The 21,846-nt window shown below is 42.1% G+C and overlaps 1 protein-coding gene across 2 annotated transcripts in view; it reads right to left on the reverse strand.

Moving 5' to 3' along the window:
• The window catches only part of TUSC3 (tumor suppressor candidate 3), a 287,435-nt gene that overhangs the window by 132,863 nt on the left and 132,726 nt on the right, over positions 1 to 21,846 (reverse strand). For both annotated transcript variants that reach the window (XM_048848186.2, XM_048848183.2), the window contains exons 4-5: positions 21,389 to 21,529; positions 20,158 to 20,298 (exon numbers count right to left, since the gene is read on the reverse strand). In XM_048848186.2, coding sequence (XP_048704143.1) covers positions 20,158 to 20,298; positions 21,389 to 21,529 — 282 coding nt within the window. The remainder of the gene's footprint in view (positions 1 to 20,157; positions 20,299 to 21,388; positions 21,530 to 21,846) is intronic.

The raw sequence follows: 21,846 nt of genomic DNA on the forward strand, positions 1-21,846 counted from the left end.
GTGAGCCTCTGAGGCTAGCATGAAGCGTGGGACACACGGGGACAAGGTTGGAGCTCTGCCACAATAGGTATAGCTTGGCTGAATGACAATGATTAAATAAGAGGACATAATAACATCCTACGAGAATTAAAGCAGCAAGCTCAACAAGGAATTCGACCCCCCCCCACTGACTTCAGTGGTGCTACTCACAGTACTTAAAGTTAAAAACATGCAGGATCAGGGCCTTAAAATAAAAGACTGGTTTAGGGGAGTCACACGAGAACATAATAGGTTCCTACAACACACATTAAGAATGTTTAGCAAAAATTTGGCTCTTACTTATTTTGGCTGAATAATCTTAGGTATGTGAAGGACTTTTTCATATATTTTATCAAAATGTAGATATACATTGATATCAAATGAAAGTTTATTGCCATTAGTGTAGAAAGAGATAAAGTCCTAACAGGACTTAATCCAGTTGCCGATGCTCAGCACCTCTCTGTATCAGATGTTGAAGTAATGGGGGTAATATGCTTCTATGGCTGGAGAAAGAGAATCAACAGTTATTTTCATGTCTTGCTAATGCAACCTGCCAAGGGATTTCTATTGTGATTCCACTGATGAGTCATGCAGGAGCTAGCAGATGTTTTTAAGCCATGAAGATAACAAGGAAGTTGAGATTGAAGATAAGAGCACAAAAGGGAGGCAAGAAAGACATAGGAGGACAAAATAATTCAATTTATATAGAGTAAAATAGTTTTATTTTTTACATTTTTCTGAACAAATCTCTCAACTGAAAGCTATACCACAGATCTCTAGTGCTTATTAACTCTGTTATGTAAATACAGACATATACCTCCTAACAATGTAGTAATTTCCAACAGAAAGAAGTCCATAAAGTAGTTTTTTCTTCAAGTGTAGACCAACTTATTCCCAGTAACTGAACTAAAATTTATTAATATTAATAAAATGCTGGTTCCTCCAAATGGCCCCCTCTCAATAATGAAATCTACATTTCAATGCACTATGATCTGGATCAACCATTCCCATGGCTGGCCTCCTAGCCTGCCCACTTTTCCCCTGGTATGCCCAGTTTCCACCCCCTCCCTCAGGGTAGGTCTACACTACGAAATTAGTTCGAATTTATAGAAGTCGTTTTTTTAGAAATCGGTTTTATATATTCAAGTGTGTGTGTCCCCACAGAAAATGCTCTAAGTGCATTAACTCAGCGGAGTGCTTCCACAGTACCGAGGCATGCGTCGACTTCCGGAGTGTTGCACTGTGCATAGCTATCCCACAGTTCCCCCAGTCTCCGCTGCCCATTGGAATTCTGGGTTGAGATCCTAATGCCTGATGGGGCTAAAACATTGTTGCGGGTGGTTCTGGGTACCTATCGTCAGGCCCCCGTTCCCTCCCTCCCTCCATGAAAACAGCAGCAGACAATCGTTTCATGCCTTTTTTCTTGAGTTACCTGTGCAGATGCCATACCACGGCAAACATGGAGCCCACTCAGGTAACCATCACCGTATATCCCCTGGGTGCTGGCAGACGTGGTACTGCATTGCTACACAGCAGCAGCAGATGGTGCAGTAGAACTGGTAGCCGTCATCGTCATGTCCGAGGTGCTCCTGGCCACGTCGGCCAGGAGCGCCTGGGCAGACATGGGTGCAGGGACTACATTAGAAGTGACTTGACCAGGTCATTCTCTTTAGTCCTGCAGTCAGTCCTATTGAACCATCTTATGGTGAGCAGGAGGGCGATACAGATTGCTAGCAGTCCTACTGTACCATCTTCTGCCAGGCAGGCAAGAGATGAGGATGGGTAGCAGTCCTACTGCACCATCTTCTGCCGAGCAGCCATGAGATGTGGATGGCTTGCAGTCCTTCTGCACCGTCTGCTGCCAGCCAAAGATATAAAAGATAGATGGAGTGGGTCAAAACAAGAAATAGACCAGATTTGTTTTGTACTCATTTGCTTCCCCACCTCCCCCGTCTAGGGGACTCATTCCTCTAGGTCACACTGCAGTCACTCACAGAGAAGGTGCAGTGAGGTAAATCTAGCCATGTATCAATCAAAGGCCAGACCAACCTGTTTGTTCCAATAAGAACAATTACTTAGGTGCACCAATTTTTATTGGAACCCTCCGTGAAGTCCTGCCTGAAATACTCATTGATGTAAAGCCACCCCCTTTGTTGATTTTAATTCCCTGTAAGCCAACCCTGTAAGCCATGTCGTCAGTCGCCCCTCCCTCCGTCAGAGCAATGGCAGACAATCATTCCGTGCCTTTTTTCTGTGCGGACGCCATACCAAGGCAAGCATGGAGGCCGCTCACCTCACTTTGGCAATTAGGAGCACATTAAACACCACACGCATTATCCAGCAACATATGCAGCACCAGAACCTGGCAGAGCGATACTGGGCGAGGAGGCGACGTCAGCGCGGACATGTGAGTGATCAGGACATGGACACAGATTTCTCTCAAAGCACGGGCCCTGACAATGCATGCATCATGGTGCTAATGGGGCAGGTTCATGCTGTGTAACGCCGATTCTGGGCTCGGGAAACAAGCACAGACTGGTGGGACCGCATAGTGTTGCAGGTCTGGGATGATTCCCAGTGGCTGTGAAACTTTCACATGCGTAAGGGCACTTTCATGGAACTTTTTGACTTGCTTTCCCCTGCCCTGAAGCGCATAAATACCAAGATGAGAGCAGCCCTCACAGTTGAGAAGCGAGTGGCGACAGCCCTGTGGAAGCTTGCAACGCCAGACAGCTACCAGTCAGTTGGGAATCAATTTGGAGTGGGCAAATCTACTGTGGGGGCTGCTGTGATGCAAGTAGCCCACGCAATCAAAGATCTGCTGATATCAAGGGTAGTGACCCTGGGAAATGTGCAGGTCATAGTGGATGGCTTTGCTGCAATGGGATTCCCTAACTGTGGGGGGGCCATAGACAGAACCCATATCCCTATCTTGGCACCAGAGCACCAGGCTGGTGAGTACATAAACCACAAGGGGTACTTTTCAATTGTGCTGCAAGCTCTGTTGGATCACAAGGGACGTTTCACCAACATCAACGTGGGATGGCCGGGAAAGGTACATGACACTCGCATCTTCAGGAACTCTGGTCTGTTTCAAAAGCTGCAGGAAGGGACTTTATTCCCAGACCAGAAAATAACTGTTGGGGATGTTGAAATGCCTATATTTATCCTTGGGGACCCAGCCTACCCCTTAATGCCATGGCTCATGAAGCCATACACAGGCAGTTTGGACAGTAGTCAGGAGCTGTTCAACTACAGGACGAGCAAGCGCAGAATGGTGGTAGAATGTGCATTTGGATGTTTAAAGGCACACTGGCGCAGTTTACTGACTCGCTTAGACCTCAGTGAAACCAATATTCCCACTGTTATTACTGCTTGCTGTGCGCTCCACAATATCTGTGAGAGTAAGGGGGAGACGTTTATGGCGGGGTGGGAGGTTGAGGCAAATCGCCTGGCTGCTGGTTATGTGCAGCCAGACACCAGGGCAGTTAGAAGAGCACAGGAGGGCGCAGTACGCATCAGAGAAGCTTTGAAAACCAGTTTCATGACTGGACAGGCTACAGTGTGAAAGTTTTGTTTGTTTCTCCTTGATTAACCCCCCCCTCCCCCGCATCCCTTGGTTCACTCTACTTCCCTGTAAGCTAACCACCCTCCCCTCCTCCCTTCGATGACCGCTTGCAGAGGCAATAAAGTCATTGTTGCTTCACATTCATGCATTCTTTATTCATTCATCACACAAATAGGGGGATGACTACCAAGGTAGCCCAGGAGGGGTGATGGAGGAGGGAAGGAAAATGCCACACAGCACTTTAAAAGTTTACAACTTTAAAATTTATTGAATGCCAGCCTTCTGTTTTTTGGGCAATCCTCTGTGGTGGAGTGGCTGGTTGGCCAGAGGCCCCCCCCCCACTGCGTTCTTGGGCGTCAGGGTGAGGAGGCTATGGAACTTGGGGAGGAGGGCAGTTGGTTACACAGGGGCTATAGTGGCAGTCTGTGCTCCAGCTGCCTTTGCTGCAGCTCAACCATACACTGGAGCATACTGGTTTGATCCTCCAGCAGCCTCAGCATTGAATCCTGCCTCCTCTCGTCACGCTGCCGCCACATTTGACCTTCAGCCCTGTCTTCAGCCCGCCACTTACTCTCTTCAGCCCGCCACTTACTCTCTTCAGCCCGCCACCTCTCCTTCCGGTCATTTTGTGCTCTCCTGCACTCTGACATTATTTGCCTCCACGCATTCGTCTGTGCTCTGTCAGTGTGGGAGGACAGCATGGGCTCGGAGAACATTTCATCGCGAGTGCGTTTTTTTTTCTTTCTAAGCTTCACTAGCCTCTGGGAAACACATTGATCATTGAAACACATGCAGCTGGTGGAGAAAAAAAAGGGACAGCAGTATTTAAAAAGACACATTTTATAAAACAGTGGCTACACTCTTTCAGGGTAAACCTTGCTGTTAACATTACATACATAGCACATGTGCTTTTGTTACAAGGTCACATTTTGCCTCCCCCCACCGCGTGGCTACCCCCTCAACCCTCTCCCCTGCCCGTGGCTAACAGCGGGGAACATTTCTGTTCAGCCACAGGCAAACAGCCAGCAGGAACGGGCACCTCTGAGTGTCCCCTGAAGAAAAGCACCCTATTTCAACCAGGTGACCATGAATGATATCTCACTCTCCTGAGGATAACACAGAGAGATAAAGAACGGATGTTGTTTGAACGCCAGCAAACATACACTGCAATGCTTTGTTGTACAATGATTCCCGAGTACGTGTTACTGGCATGGGGTGGTAAAGTGTCCTACCATGGAGGACTCAATAAGGCTGCCCTCCCCAGAAACCTTTTGCAAAGGCTTTGGGAGTACATCCAGGAGAGCCGCGAATGCCAGTGCAAATTAATCCTTTCACATGCTTGCTTTTAAACCATGTATAGTATTTTAAAAGGTACACTCACCGGAGGTCCCTTCTCCGCCTGCCGGGTCCAGGAGGCAGCCTTGCGTGGGTTCGGGGGGGTACTGGCTCCAGGTCCAGGGTGAGAAACAGTTCCTGGCTGTCGGGAAAACCGGTTTCTCCGCTTGCATGCTGTGAGCTATCTACAACCTCCTCCTCCTCATCATCATCTTCGTCCCCAAAACCTGCTTCCGTGTTGCCTCCATCTCCATTGAAGAAATCAAACAACATGGCTGGGGTAGTGGTGGCTGAACCCCCTAAAATGGCATGCAGCTCATCATAGAAGCGGCATGTTTGGGGCTCTGACCCGGAGCGGCCGTTCGCCTCTCTGGTTTTCTGGTTGGCTTGCCTTAGCTCCTTAAGTTTCACGCGGCACTGCTTCGGGTCCCTGTTATGGCTTCTGTCCTTCATGCCCTGGGAGATTTTGACAAAGGTTTTGGCATTTCAAAAACTGGAACGGAGTTCTGATAGCACGGATTCCTCTCCCCATACAGTGATCGGATCCCGTACCTCCCGTTCAGTCCATGCTGGAGCTCTTTTGCGATTCTGGGACTCCATCATGGTCACCTCTGCTGATGAGCTCTGCATGGTCACCTACAGCTTGCCACGCTGGCCAAACAGGAAATGAGATTCAAAAGTTCGCGGTTCTTTTCCTGTCTACCTGGCCAGCGCATCTGAGTTGAGAGTGCCAGAGCGGCCACAATGGAGCACTCTGGGATAGTTCCCGGAGGCCAATACCGTCGAAATGTGTCCACATGCACGTACCCCAAATTCGACCTAAAGTCCTAGTGTAGACCAGGGCTTAGTGTGTATCCAGGCCTTTAGAATACCCTCTATGGGGTCCAAATGAGGAAGAAGGTGGTGCATGCAGGATGGAGAAGAGTCACTCAAGGGGGATCCACTCCCTGAAGATTCCAATGGCAGAATGTGCATGTTTTGTTTCTTTTCATCTGTTTTATTTCCAGTTAAAATTAAAATTTATTCTTTCTTAATAAAAACTAATTTGACACAGTACTGGGTTTCATTTAAGACTGAATGATTCAAAATGTTTCTTTGTTACCCAGCAAGGACCGAATCTGACAAATAACCAGGTAAGATGACCCACAGTCTGGTACAGACTACATAAAGTCTCACTTTACAGACCATTTCTCATGAAAAAAGGATGCAAAGTCTACAAATATAAATCTTGGCAAAAAGCATTATTGAGTGATCAAATCCAGAATTTTGAAATAATTAAATCTTATAGCCTTGAAATATGTACACAAAAATTAGGCAGCATGGGGCTATTATACAACATCAGAAACAATGCAATAAGGGTCATGAATCTCAGGAGCACATCTAGTAGAATTCTGTACAAGCCTACCAGCTCTTCCTTCTGTATAGAATAAAATATCACTTTTCCTTCACATATAAATAGGAACCACCTTTTGTCTTTCCAAGCAGGGAATTTTGGCTTGCACAGGAAAGCCATGGCAACTTAAAGTTTGACTCCAGTGTTAGCATGTCTAGAATACTTTACAACACCCAGGATGCTTAATGTGCTTATCCTATTGAATAAGTAGTTTTAATCATTCATCTATAAATCTGAAGAAATGAGTGAAAAATCTGATAAACATAAAAGTAAGCATAAAATGAGATTTCACTGTGAAACTGCATCATAGAAATTTGAGATGGAAAAGACATTTAGATCATCTAGTCCCTTATCAATGTAGCTTTGTTTTCTACAGGATATTTTCTAGGGCTTTTTGTCCAGTCTAAAGGTTTAAATGTCCCAAAAGTCAGGACTTCCACCACTTCCCTTAACTGACCATTCAATATTCGTATGGATCTCGCTTTCAGTAATTTTTTCCTTGATATTCAAGCTCATTTTTCCCTTTATATTCATTTCATTACTGCCATAACCAATGTGTCACTAAATTCTCTTAATCATTGGCATTTATATGCTTCAAAACTTTGTAATATATACAAACAGAATACAATATTCCAAGCACACTCAATGTTTATACATATTATACATTTATATTTGATACTTCTGATTATGTAGCTCCAAATCACATTGGCCTCTTTTTGTTTCTATATGTCTGTACAATCTGGCAGATAGGTTTGTTTGAAAATCCTAAGGGTTTATCTAATTTGCTCCCACAATCATCTCTAGGTCTGTGCCAGAATTATAGCTTTCCAGGTTTCTCCCTCCCACTAAATAACACAGAAGTTTGTGATTTGTCTTACACACTTATATTTGTATTCTCGTCCATCTGTGGAACAATTTGTATGCAAAATGTCTGCCTCCTGTGCATCTTAGGAGCTCTGTCAAAATGGAATCATGACAGTTTGGCAAGAGGAGAAGGAGAACTCGTCAGGGTGGGCTGTTTTTCCCTTGAGTGTTATAAGAGCTGGTCAGCTGGTAATGTACCTACACTAAGCTCCAACAGACCTGGAACTCTGCTCTGGAAAACTTTTCCAGGAGCAGCCTTAGGCCTAGCCCTACCATGTTGGACTCTCAGGAGCCTCTCCTCCCCTACTTCTTTTCACTTACTGCTTGCTACATGACACTTAAGGAAGAAAAGAAGCTTAGACCCTAGTTGTGGCAGCAGACAGCTGAGACACTGGGGAGCTTTGCAGGCTGAGCTAGTTTGGTCTGTGATAGGAAGAAGCAGATAGGAAGTAGCAGAAGCAGGCTGTTAGGGATTGTAAGGAGAGTTTCTCTTCTATTCTTGCCCCCCCACACACACATATTTTTGGGGTTTTGCCATATAATTTAGGCCTGATGTGTCACTTTGTACAAGAGGCGTCGGCTACATTTAACAAGTAGCACTGTAAAAAGTACCAGCTATCTATGAGGTTATTAAAAACTGCCATAGGCTTGAAAGACCAATTTCTGTGCCTTTTGAAGTTAATTAAAATTCTTGTGTGCTTACACAATGCAAAGTAAGTCACTAGAATCCCCTAGAAGGTTAAGAACAAACAGAATACTGGAGATATTGGTGCCATCAGTAGCACAGGAATAATAAAAATTAATGATGCATTCATGAACTTTGAGAAATACAAGTTTTAATAACATTTGTCTATTTTTAAAAGGTAATAATTTAAATCAAGGGGTGACTCAGATGCATCAAGGTATTATCTAATTTCTTCTATATTCAGTAATTTAGCAACTCATTTTACAACTATTCTTTTCCCAGAAAAGCCATCAGTTCTATTCAGCTCAAATTTGCCTCTGTGGCTTATGGAAGCTATAAAAGCTATACCGTTGCAAGGGCTGTACTCAATTTCTAAGTAGTAGTTAACCACTCATAAGTGGCCTAAGCAGAGGACAGACAGTTCAAGGCCAGAGAGCTGTGGTGCACAAGCAAAGGGCAGCTCATTTACAGTGTATGAGCTCTTCTACCAGCACTTCATAAGGTATGTCTACACTGCAATGTAAGATCGGGCTCACACTCAGGCTCAAGCCTTACCCCCCTTCCATCCACACACAAATCATGCTAACCCAGGGTTGGACCCAGGGTCCCAAGAACCCTGCAGGCAAGCAAGGTCTATGCCCAGGTCAAGTCCTGCCCCAAGGTTCGAGCCCTATCACTGTGCAGCGAAGACACAGCCCTGCTTGACTCAGTTCCTGGGAGTCCTGCAAAATGTATCCTACAATCCCATGGGCCAACTTCCTTTGTCCTCTTTATCCCCAGAATCTTAAATCTACTCTGTTGAAAAAGGAAGCAACCACTCTTGGTGTACTGCAGCCGCTCAGTGAGTCAGCATTAACCCCTCCATTGTCTTCTGACCACTGAGCTACAAACGCCATCAGAGAGCCTTCTGTGTTTGCAATGGAGATTGAACAGAAAAAGCCTTTTGCAAATTGTGCTGCTTCATGGTCATGAGAGCACAGCCCGATCTCTAGTGCAAGGCCAGCAAAACTGTGGACTTTACTAGGATTACTAGAAATGAACATGCATACTAGCAACTAATGAAGCTGGAAGTTTTGCAAATTTACTGGACCGGTGACCAGTGTAGGGAGCAGATTAAGGGGCTCAAAACTGAGTACCAGAAAACCAGCAGAGGAACTGACGTGAGCCAGCAGCAGAGGATTCTGGGTCCATACCCGGAGGAGCTGATCTAACACCCCCCCCCCCAAGGAAAGACACAGATTTTTGCTAGGGTCATTGTAGTTTCTTTAAAATAACAACATGATATTATTATTCCTGTAGATAGGTGCCTCTGTAACCACTTACAGTATATTGAGCTTCCTGGAAACAGTGAACTCTGTGAGTGTGTTTGGGGAAATGTGTTGCTTCATAAATCTAGTCCATTTCAGTTACAGATAGTCCATGCAGTCAAGAGGTGACAAAATCATTTGTTCCAAATATGAGTATGGTTTGAAATTTTGTCCAGCAATGTGCTGAGGGCGAGGAGGAGGAAGTCTTTGGATTTCAACATGTTTACATGTAGTCATAACAGGTTAAGCCATGTAGAAGCTAACACATCATCCTGTTGAATCCCTCATGACTTCTGACCCAATCCTGGGTGCTGACAGCTGAGTGCTGATAACTTTTGCTGAAGCAGGAACTCCAGATAGATAGTCATATTTTGGGGAAGGGCATATTTCCATGGGCCACCTTGGTAGCTGACCATACCACACCACTCATAGTTATGCTGTTTGGTCACTATACGTTTGAATTCTTCACCTGCATACCCTGCAGGTTTCCCACCAGCAGCTTCGAATAACATCTCCCTTTGCCAGTTGGGCATCACAAGCACTGTGATGTCCTCCAAAATGTGGAAGGCTTGAAATTGTACAAAAAGCTTTTGTAGCAGTGCCACGGACAGAAGTTTCTCCCAGCTCTGCTCCCCAAACCTAAGTAGTTTTGCAGTCTTCTAAAATAAAAAAAGCAGCTTTGCATTTTTTAAACTTACCATTGTGCCTGCAATTCTTTCATTGCGATTAACCAGGCTGTGTCCAGGGAGCTTCTGTGTTCTGTGGCATCCTTCTTACAATATATTAAAGTTCAGTTTGTAAAAGTATCATTTTATGTCCTTGAAATTCCACAAATATTTTTTTCTGTGTTGCTGAAGTAAGCTATTTGAGACAATAACCCTCTGTGTTTTGTCCTGTTCCAGGCCCCTCAACCTTTGCTGGCTGCAGTACCTCCTCAGCTTGCCCACTCTGTAGCAGAAATGGGCCATTGTAGCTTCATGGACTGTGCCAAGAGGAAGTGTTTCCATGATGAATTTATGGTTGAAGTTTTGGAGAGGGCCAACAAGCAGATCCAGTACCAAAGACAGAGGGACAGCATGCTGCAAGGCAACAGGAAAGCTCAGGTTGGCTGCACAGCATGAGGACAGGGTTTCAGCATGGGAGCAGAAATTTACCTCATAGTTCTGGAAACAGGAATGGTGCGTAAGAGAGGGGGACAGAGCTCAGCAGAAAGACCTGTTTGAGTGGCTCAGATCACTAATGACTACACCAGTAACAGCTCCTGCTGCATCTTTCACAACACAGCTTGACTCCCCTGTGTGCTACCCTGTGTGGCAGTCCAGAAGCAGCTTGGAAGGCTCAATGGCTGGGTGGCCCATGCAATTGGGCCCCATGAGTGGCTGGGCAGGGCAGCTTTGCTCCCCATGCAGCCCTCCACATTGACCTCCCTCCTGCAGTGCCACATACATGGCAAATGGGGAAAAGAAGGGAAAGGAAAACAGGCAGAGCCAAGCAGTGCCTCCCCATATTGGGGTGTCACAAGCTAAAGGGGAGGATTCGTGACCTCCACACATGTCTCCTCTCTGCCCCGTCCTGGGCCTGCTGCTGGGGGGCACTTGACCCTGCATGCCTCCCTGACGCATTATCTCTGAGAACAGTTGGCCTGGGGACATGCCATGGTAGGGGGCATGTGTCTTGTCCATGGTTTCACTGTTTTCACTTGTTCATGCACTTCGGGTTTTGATTTATTTATGTTTTTATTTTCTGTAAGGTTCCATTGTTACTGGGGTTTTGGTGTGGTAATGGCCTGCCTGGGAATGGGTGAACATTGTACTTTTCTCATACATGTTTATAAATGAAGTTCTTTATTTAATCAAGAAAATGTATTTCTCTGACTGCTTCACATCATATGATGTGTATTCAAAATAATAAAGGTAAACACATGATCAGGAACAATTAGGAATCCTTACACAAAGCCTATCCCTCAATATATTTACCTATAGCAATTCATACTTTATTCACAGTAAGTATTGATGTAAGGAAGTGATTAACTTCCCAACCCTTATTTCGTAAGTGGCCATGCCATTCTTAAGTACATTGCATGGCACAAAAACCGCCACACATACCCAAGCACCCTACTCCTCTCCACAGTCAATAAGTTCCCAGACCCCCATAAGCACATTCATAAAAGGTACTATTTCCCTTCTTCCATTGAGCCATGCAAGTCCATAATGAGGGAGCACAAAGCATCCCTGTCTCCTGTTGCCTGGGCGCATCCAGCTCCAGCTGTGTAGGTGCACTTTGTGGCTGAGCGTGCCCATTCAGAGGCCACTCACTGTCATAGGTCCATTCAGGGGGGAAATGGCTCACCTCTGGCTTCACAAACATTGTGAAGAACACAGCAAGCCATAGTGATTCAGACAGCATTGATGACACTGGCATCCAAATAGGTCTGTAAACATCTCAAATGGGATTTCAATCTGCCAAAAGCACATTCAACAACTATTCTGCACCTGTTGAGAGTGTAATTAAAACATCTTATGCCAGGGCCTCTAAAATCAGGGCACAGCTTTAAAACAAAGGCAAAAGGCGGAATGTGGGGTCCCCCAGAATAATGGTGGGGACAGTAACTTCATTTATGACAATGTCATTTGGTGGGAACAGTATCCCAGCTTGTCCATGTATGAAGACTCTTGATCAGAGGAAAACCCTGGCATTATGAACTTTTTCAGTGCAACCTACGGAGATGTTAATAAATTACACTCTGTGGTCCTCGAGGGCCTGCATAACAATGGAGTAGCACTCTTGCAGTTTCTGTGCTCCTTGAGGAGGGCAAACTATGGGCACACAAGTTCCATCAATGGTCCCAGAGCAATTTGGAAACCTCATTCTCTCAAAGCCAGCAATTACTTCAGGCATATCTTTTATGTCTGCCACCTTGAGACACACCACACCTCCATGACCACTTTATCCACAGTTGACTTTCCAACACCAAACTGATCTGCAACAGCTTCCAGATGGCTATAGCATGGCTTATGGACTGGAAGGGGTGGCCTCATGCTTGTGTCTTTATGCTGAAGGGTCAGGACAAGCTGTTCAAAAATCTCCAGAAATTTAGCTTTCTTCATGCAAAAGTTCTAGACACACTGTTGGTCATTCCAGGTGTGCGTGATGCTGGATCCCACCAGTCTATGTTTGTGGCCCTGCTCCAGAGCATGGTCTACATAAGGGGCATCGGAGACTGTACCAAGTATATTGAGAAGCATCATCCAGTTTCTGTATTTCTCTTCCTCTGCCTTCTCCTCCTCCTGCTCCCTCATAAGCTGTGCCTGGTGGATCAGAAAATGCTGCTGAACTGTCCATCAGCATCTCGCAGAAGCTCTACCCATTCCCTGACACAGGAAAGAACACACAAGCAAGATAATTCCAGAAAGTGCCTTCTCCATGTTTCCGGCTCTGGTAGCTGTCATTGCCAAAAAATGACTGCTCGACAGAATGTGTTGGAAGGCTGTTGAAGTTTCCTGTAATGTGCAGAGTGGACACTCTGGTTTTCCTGCCATGCACCACAGTCAAAGGGCTAGAGTGAACACATTTCAGGTGGGCGCTAGGGAGTCTGGGATATGACTCAGCTCTGAGTATTGCAGTGTGGATGCCAGAGCCCCAGGTTCAAGTTCAGGTTAGAAAATTCTTAATTTAGGGTTAAAACTCAGTGTAGACACTCAAGCCCTGGGTTCTCATACCCAAGGTAAGTTGACTCAAGTTCCTCTGACCAATGGCTTACATTGCACTATAGACAACCTTAGTGGCTCTGAAAGTCCTTCAGTGTGCCAGGCAATGTTTTATTAAAAACTATGGTCATGTTTTATTTTTTGGCATTTGCTGGTTGTCACTGGAATTACTAATTTCTGTGTTGTTGTTTCCCCCACTCTCCCCTAACTGAAATGTTAAGGAAAAATCCTACTTATTTGTCCTTCTCCAATTAAAACAAAAAGATGTGAGAAAGAAAAGCAAAACATGGAGTGGTTGTAGGTGTATACAGTGATTAACAACAAACAAATCAAATCAAATATAATTGAGACTTCTGATAACAAGCCACTCAACTTCTACTGAGCCAGAACGTGCAAACACTATGTGCTAATAAACAAAATAAGGCACATATAATTATGTTCTATTGTTATTCTAAAATGATAGTGCTTCTTAAATTAAGACAAGACAAAGATTTTAGGCCAAATTCTGCTCCGATACACAAAGTGAAAATCCAGATGACCTTTGTAAGTGACAACAGAACATGTCCCTATATCCTTCCATTATGAAGGATAATCCAGCACAGATGTTTTATACACTGGTGATCCGGATAACTCTGAATAGGCAAAGCCAGCATCTCAGACTGCCTCCCTACTTACTGTTAGAAACCATACAAACCAGGAGATCACTTTCACACATCTCACCCCCTCCAGAGTAGGTTAAGAAAAAAGTTTAACTCCTTTAATGCAATTTTTCACACTGGAAAGATCTAACTAATGCAATACTTTTAAGTCTGTGTAGTATAAAAACGGCTTCAAAGAAGGATATGATTTGGTGTGAAGAATAATTTAAATGTTCTTAAAAAAAACCTCACACGCATCACAACAAAAGACCCAACAAATCACAAATTCACATGTCTCCTCTTTGAAGATACTACTGGATTGGAGAAGACATTTTCAAAAGGCAGTATGAAAAACTATTAACTATTTTTTTTTATTTGAGCAGAGTTGCAAAAACTAAGGTATGAAATTAGCTCCATTCCTTCTTCAGCTCTGCATCAGTTTCAAAAAGGGCTGCCATAACTGTCAAATTTCCCATCTCAAGTGAGAGCCTTCTGCAGATGTTATATCTGTTGCCAGGTTGCCCCAAATAAATTAGCTTTTAAATGTCCTAAAGAGAAAAATGTGCACGAGATAGACTACTTTTGAAAGTGTTTACTAATTATTTATATGCTTCATAACTGCTTCAGCAGTTCTCTAAGGATGATTTAGGCATGACTCACCACATTTATCTAGACACTGTCTATTGCCATCTTAACATTCCCTTTTCAAGGCCTTTTATGAAAAAGTAGTTGACTATTTTAATATTAAGCACCAATTAAAAATACCAGGATGCATAACTACAATGCACTTTAAGATGTAGATATATCATTAGTATTTATATAGAACCTAAAGTGTGCTAGGCATTTACAGAACATAGACAAGAATTTGTACCTGCCCTAGAGAGCTTGCAACCCAAGGTCTTAGTCCTGCAAAAGGATCTGCTAATGTAGAAACTTATGTTCATGTGGAGTTCTATTGAAGTCAAAGGGATCCCAGGCAACTGTATGTTTCTGTGCTGAAAGATCCCATTGCAGGATGGAGATTTATGTTTAGATACTGCATAGAACAAACAAACAAAACCAGTAAAAAGTAATTTGAATGGGATAAGGAAGAAGAGACTGAGCTGTCACCTCAATCATTTTTGTCTTCATCAATGTGTTAGCTACACATGTAAAACTGATTGTCATTAGATACAGTATTAGTGGTGTGCATTACTCAACTATATCCTGTCATATGTTGTTGCTTATATGTATGTAATTACATACTTGGCTTGACAAATTCACTCACCCAGGCAAGTCATAAGCCACGATGTTTTTCATATTTGACTATCAAAATATGATTAAGAAAAATAAAATTTACAGTTCTTATGATTGCAAAGTTTACTTTGTAAGGCTGCTGTAAGGGGAGGAAGTGGTCCCCTTTACTCTTTCCCCCCCCCCCAAGCCTCTTCTACAAGGACTATGGGGAGGAGAGGGGTTTCTGGTACTCTTTCACATGCCTGGTATCCATCTTTGGTCCTCCTCTTCTGTGAATATATCCAATATTTGACTCTGCTACTGATCATAGCTTTGCCAAGCAACAGCTGGATAAAATTAACCAGATTCTTGTCAGAGTCATGGCTGCCAAAAGGATTAGGAATATCAATAGTAAAATTTAGAAAAGTCTTGTTCAATTCACTTTTTACTACTTAGCAAAGCTATCAATGGAAGGAGAATCATGGTAACTGTCTTTCTACAAAAAGAAAAGGAGTACTTGTGGCACCTTAGAGACTAACAAATTTATTTGAGCATAAGCTTTCGTGAGCTACAGCTCACTTCATCGGAGCTGTAGCTCACGAAAGCTTATGCTCAAATAAATTTGTTAGTCTCTAAGGTGCCACAAGTACTCCTTTTCTTTTTGTGAATACAGACTAACACGGCTGCTACTCTGAAACCTGTCTTTCTACAGACTCAGGAAGATATTATTGCAATGTTTACCATTTCACATTTGGATTTGATCCTGTCTCATGGGACTGAAATGACAAAAGCCCTTAGGGTTAAGCACAACTAGGAACCTGTCTATGATATAATTTATAATCATGTGAGTGAAGACTACTAAATCAGGATCAGAATTTAAGTGTGGATAATCACTAGTAGGATTACCATGTAGCCATTTCAAGAAACATTTTTTTCTTTAGACTTTTAAACTTCCTTAATCTTGCCCATTCTCTAAGAGCACCCAGGTTAAAAAATGGATTTTATTTATGTTTTGAAATACTAGCTTTCCATGGTACTGGACTAACTCTCTGTTTCAACTACAGACTTTCAACCATAATGGCACAATAACTGCACATTTATGGAGTAAAACAAAACAAAAATTCAAGCTGGTGGTGTGTGTGTACAGAACACTGGCATAGGAAATTAGAATTAAATATATCACTGACTCCAGAAAGAGACTGTCTGACACAGTAAATTTAACATGGAAGCTGCCAAGCTGTCCTGCAATGGCTCAAGAGCATGTGTATCAACCTCAGGGAAGACTATTAAGAAGCAGGGCAAAAACCCCAAATTGGTTGTTAGTTTTATACTTATATTTCACCAACCAAATACCAAGTGTAAACTCCTCAGGCACTATACAGCCCTCTTGGGTACTCCTATCTGTCTTGCCACCCAGGTAAGCCTACTTCTGTGACTTCGTAATAGATGGTTCCTTACACCACAAATCACAGCAATATTGAGGTTACTTCCAGTCCTAAGAGACTAGTCTCTTACCCCAGGTCAATTGCACCTTAGATCTCAGACCAAAGATAATGCTTGTAGCCAATCAAGTAGGAAAAGGAGTCAAGAGAGATAGTCACAGGGTTAAAGCAGGTAAACATATATACACAAATGAGTTACGATCTTAAGTTTCAAAAACTAATTGTAGCTTCTATAATAAGCAAACACTATATGTCCTTTAGGGCTAAACCAGCTTAGCAACTGAGGATCCCTTGCTTATGCCTAAAAACCTTGCCCCCCTCCCAGGCCCCATTCCCCCAGATTTCAAGCAGCATAGAGATCCAGTTCCTTCTTATTAGGGGTTTTTATTCCCTTCCCACCCCTCATCCCCACCCCCATGTGCTCTCAACTGTGAACTCTGCCGATGGGAGGAATTCACTTGTATGACTTCTCTTCATGGGGGGAAAAGAGCCAAACAACAAAGTCTTTTATTCTCTTTAATGTTTCACAGTAGTCTGTCTGGGTTGATAGGCCTTCCTCATTGGCCAGGACATAAAACCTTCTGTTGGAGACCAACTCTTTACACTAGTTAATATCTTTCTCTGATCTGGTGATTTACAGTCGCAGAGGCTTACAATACAGATGCTTAAATATTACCTTACAACGTGGATCACATATTTTATAAGTGAGATTAATGCATGCGGCAACTCACAAACATCCCATAAAGTTTAAACACTAAACACATTCTTATAATTTTAATACCTGCTTTAACAATACTAACATACATGTGAGCCAGAATGATTCCAGCTATGTATTCGTCCATGTTCAGTTGAGACATGAGAGATTCGGCATGAGCTGGTGCTTTGTCTGACAGTGTCACAGAAGCATTTAGTCCATTAAAAAGATTGCACATGCTTATGGTTCAAGTTCTAAACCGAAAAATACTTATTGCATATTGCTGTCTTGTAAAACTTTCTGCCACGGTGTGAATTAGAATCTACTTTCTTAAAGACCTATTTTTGTTGTGCTGTTACAGTAGGCCAATAATTTAAGTACTCCTTGTTGAGGAATTTAATTAACTGCGATTGCAATTCGGCTGCAGTGCCTCAGAAATTTAGGCTCCCTCATTAGCATACCTAAAATAATTATTTTAATAAAAATGGTGGCAATATAGAAATAGCACACATGAAATTAGTACAAAATACAGTAAGCCCAATTTTCTTTGGTAGAAAAGGAGTTAGAATTGGGGACTGGAGCTTAGGATGCCTCAGATGAAATTCTGGCCCCACAGAAGTAAGCTGGAGTTTTGCCATTAACTTCAATGGAACCAGAATTTTACCCCTAGATTCTGTTCCCATTTCAACCATTATCTCTCTTTACAATGAAGCACAAAGGGTTGTCCCGAGTTGAAAACGAGACCCCTTCAGTTACTACACCCTATTCCTTGCTAAAATATGTGGGGAGGGCTATAATCACTTTTTCCTTTTTAAGAATGTATGTATGTACATATTTATGGTTTTCTGTCCCCTGTTTCAGTAAAACAGACCTGTCTGGAAAGGGAACTTGAAGTTACTTATCAGCAACCATAATTCAAGGATGAGGCCTCTGTATATTCATACTTCTGGGATCGAGGAATTTGCACTGAGAATTTGCTTTAAGACCTTGCTACATCATCTCTATATAAATGAATACTACAAAGGTCCTCTAGTGACCTAATGTTCCAGAGATGCTAGGCAACTTCAGCTCCCATTTTTGACTGATTCAATGGAAGCTGCTGATGCTTAGTGACTCTGAAAATTAAGCAATAGGTGTCTGCCTCTCAAATTTTTCCCCTGCCAATATTTGTGCCTTTGTTTGGGAAGGAAAGAAGTTAGACTTTTGGGAGAGCCGTTACCAACATGCTCTACTTATTGTTTTCCATCCTCACTTGCTGGGTCATAACTAAAATTGAGATTATAAACTATTTGTGGCAGAGACTCTTTTCTGCCAAGCCTCCTATAGCCTTTTGGGCACTATCAAATTATAAATCAATGAACCATAATAAAGCGTGAGAGGTAAAACAAAATTGTTTGTTAATTTCCTTGATGTCTTAGAATACGGTAATCTAAATCAGCTCACTGGTTCTGTTTCAGTTTTCTCTCAAAAGCTAATTTTATCTAAGCATCTAATTTTCTACTCTTTCTTATGCTGAAAACAGATTTGTTAAAGTAAGGAGTTATTCAGCTATTTGTAAACATAATTTTAGCCCTTTCTTCATTTATTAAGAGATCTTCTTTCTTTGGATCATTTTCTCATTTATATATTTATAAAAACCTTTTTATTCCCCTTAGCCTTATTATAAAGTTACTCATTCCATCTCCATATTAACTACTAAAGCTTACCACCACGGCCTTGACATTTTTTTTTTAAAAGTTGCTGCAATACAATGGCAATAATGGCCACTTGAAACCTTTGCAATATTTTCGCTTAAAATATAAGTCTACTAACCCAAGTTAAGAACATAAGAGCTGCCATACTGGGTCAAACCATGGTTCATCTTGCCCAGTATCTTGCCCATACCAGAGCTTAAGGGAAGCATACAAAACAGAGCATGACGTACACAGGCTGATTTCAGAGATGGGTTACATACTACAGTTAGTAGCTCTGCAATTTCAAATTGGAGTTCCTCCAGAACTCTTGGGTGAATACCATCTGGACACTGTGACTTATTAAAGTTTAATCTATCCATTTGTTCTAAAACCTCTTCTATTGACGCATCAATTTAGGACAGTACTTTAGATTTGTTGCCCAAAAAGAAATGCTCTAATGTGGGTGTCTCCCCCACACCCTCTGCAGTGAAGACCAATGCAAGTAATTCATTTAGCTGGTCTGTAATGACTTGCCTTCCTTGGGACCTCCTTTGTCGTTAGTGGCCCCACTTCCTGCTTAACAGGCTTCCTGCTTCTGATGTACTTTAGATATTTTTTGTTAGGTTTTGTTTCTTTAATAAGTTGCTTCTCATATTCTTTCTTGGCCTACCTTATTATACTTAACCTGCCAAAGTTTTTGCTCCTTCCTATTTTCGGCATTAGGATTTGACTTCCAAATTTTAAGGGACTCCTTTTTACCTCTAGCAGTCTCTATTTCTCTGCTGTTTAACTATTGTGACATTATTTTGGTACCCCTACTTGTTTCTGTAATTTAGTCTGGGTCTCTGTTATGTTTTTTCAAGTGGTCTCCATACTGCCTGCAGGCATTTTACTCTTGTGACTGCTCCTTTTAATACCCATGTAACTATTGTCCTCATTTTTGTGTCATTTCCCTTTTTTTGAAGTTAAATGTTACTGTGCTGGGCAGGGTTTTGGTGTGTGTTTTACTCCCTCCAAAGACACTAAATTTAATTTGATTATGGTCACTATTACCAGACAGTTCAGCTATAGTTACATCATGTACCAGTTCCTGTGCTCCATTTACAACTAAATCATGAATTGCCTCTCTCCCCTTGGGGGTTCCAAGACTAGAAGCTCCAAGAAGCAGTCGTTTATGGTGTCTAGAAATTTCTCTGTACCACACCCTAAGGTGACATATATTCAGTTAATATGAGGATCACTGAAATCACCCATTATCATTGAGTTTTCTGGTTTTGTAGCCTATCTAACCTCCCTTAACATTTCACAATCATTGTCACCATCGTTGTCAGGTGATCAGTAGCATATTTCACCAACAACACTGGAGCTAATTATTATTAGCTAATGAATTTGTAAATATATACCTCCCAATTAGCAATGTTTGCCACCCATCAGACTTAGCCCAGCTATTCATATTATCAGTCTATATTTAATATTGTCTCATTCTGACATATTACTGTCATACTTTCTCAATTACTATGCAAGTGGCATTTACACCTTGTCATTGCATAAAAAAATTTAAAACTAGTACAATAGTACTGAAATGTTAAAAAAATATCAGTATTAAATGTTGGCATACCAGAGCCGCCATTGCCCAGCCAGTCTTGTTGTAGATGAACTCCAAGTTATTTCTTCGCAAGTACAGCAAGCCACCAACAAGTGACACTAAAAGAGCCAGTGCAATAGTGCCTGAATAGTTCGGAGGCCTGAATACCCTAATCTGCGGAGGGGGGGGGGGGGCAGAAAACGAAAGCATCAATTATTCTTCCACTTTGTGACAAACAGAAGTGATGCATTACACACACACACACACACACACACACACAGTAGTAACCCATCTACTACTGAATGCACAGTATTCTCTATGTACTTGTACAGAGAGTATGTATTGATGATAGGCAATATTGCTAACACTGTCACACAACTGGGACTCAATATATGACAGATTTGGGAGAACTCATCCCCTTTCCTTTTTCCAGCCCCCACTTAGCCCTCAGATGAGTGGAGGGCACTCGGGTCTCAGTAACTGCCTGGATCCAAGCTGGGAAGGGGAAGCACTGATGGCAGCCTTCCGAAATAGGTGGAAGTGATTAAGGGGAAAAAAGATCACCTGCACTGCATGAGTTATTGACAGGTATTCCCAGATTTAAGTGAATAAAGCTGTGGTCTAATTAAACCACATCCACTGCATCTTGTCTGTCTTCCTGCATGACAGGGACACAAGTATAGATGATAAGTAATATTGCTAGCACAAGATAAGATTTTGTTTCTGAATAGATTTTAAAATCTGAGAATAGTCCCTTTGCATATGACTGAATTGGGAACTTAAGCAGTATGTTTCTTTATTATTTTAGAAAGTTTTTGATTTCACCTTTAAGGAACAATTGTATATAATATTCAACTATATAAAAATAATTAAGTAAGTTTCCTCAACTTATTTGCAGATTATTATGTCTGTGCCAATATTTTGGCATAAAACACTTTTGAAACTTCAGACTTTGTTTTTTAAGTAACATTGCAAATACACTTACATTTATCAACTAATTGTCACAGTATTATCACTCATTTTGTGCTAGAATAAGACTGGATAAAAATGTAACTACCAAACCAAGACTGCAATGCAACATTCAAATTGCTGAAGTTACCACAGTGCGCTCAAGTATCACAGCTCATATTTGTATTTTAACCTATTTTTGTGGATTTCGTTTGATAAATAAACATACATGAGGGGAAAAACAGTTCTTGGTATCAGTTCCTCATAGAATAGACAGATAAGTTTGGATCTGTCTTAACGTTGTCAAATGACTTACATGAACATCCGTTCTGTCAGCTATCCATTTAGCTAGCTGCTCTGCTGCAAATCCTATTCTCTGCAGGTCGAAGGTGTCAGCTCTCTTGGGTTTACCTTTCGGAGGAAAATGCATGAATGTCGGAGCAGAGTTCATATTGAGCTACAAAAAACAGAAGGCACCACAATATTAAATAACTCAAACATGCTTTGTGCAACTGTTTGCCTTCTTCCTACCATAGACACTGGCAAGATACCATTAATCAGAAAAATATTAGTGGCTTTCCAAAGTTTGAAATAACTATTTTCAAACATTTAAATATATTTTTCTATTACTGAAAAAGTGCTCAGAGCTAACATTCTTTCAGTTTCTTCGCTAGGGGTTTTTAGGGCACAGTAGTCATTTCATAAACCATATTTCAATTTTAAGCATTCCTTTGTTGGGTATTTTTCCTAATATGCTCATTTATGCTGTTATAT

Source organism: Caretta caretta, chromosome 4 (assembly GCF_965140235.1).
Source record: "Caretta caretta isolate rCarCar2 chromosome 4, rCarCar1.hap1, whole genome shotgun sequence".
NCBI lineage: Eukaryota > Metazoa > Chordata > Testudines > Cheloniidae > Caretta > Caretta caretta.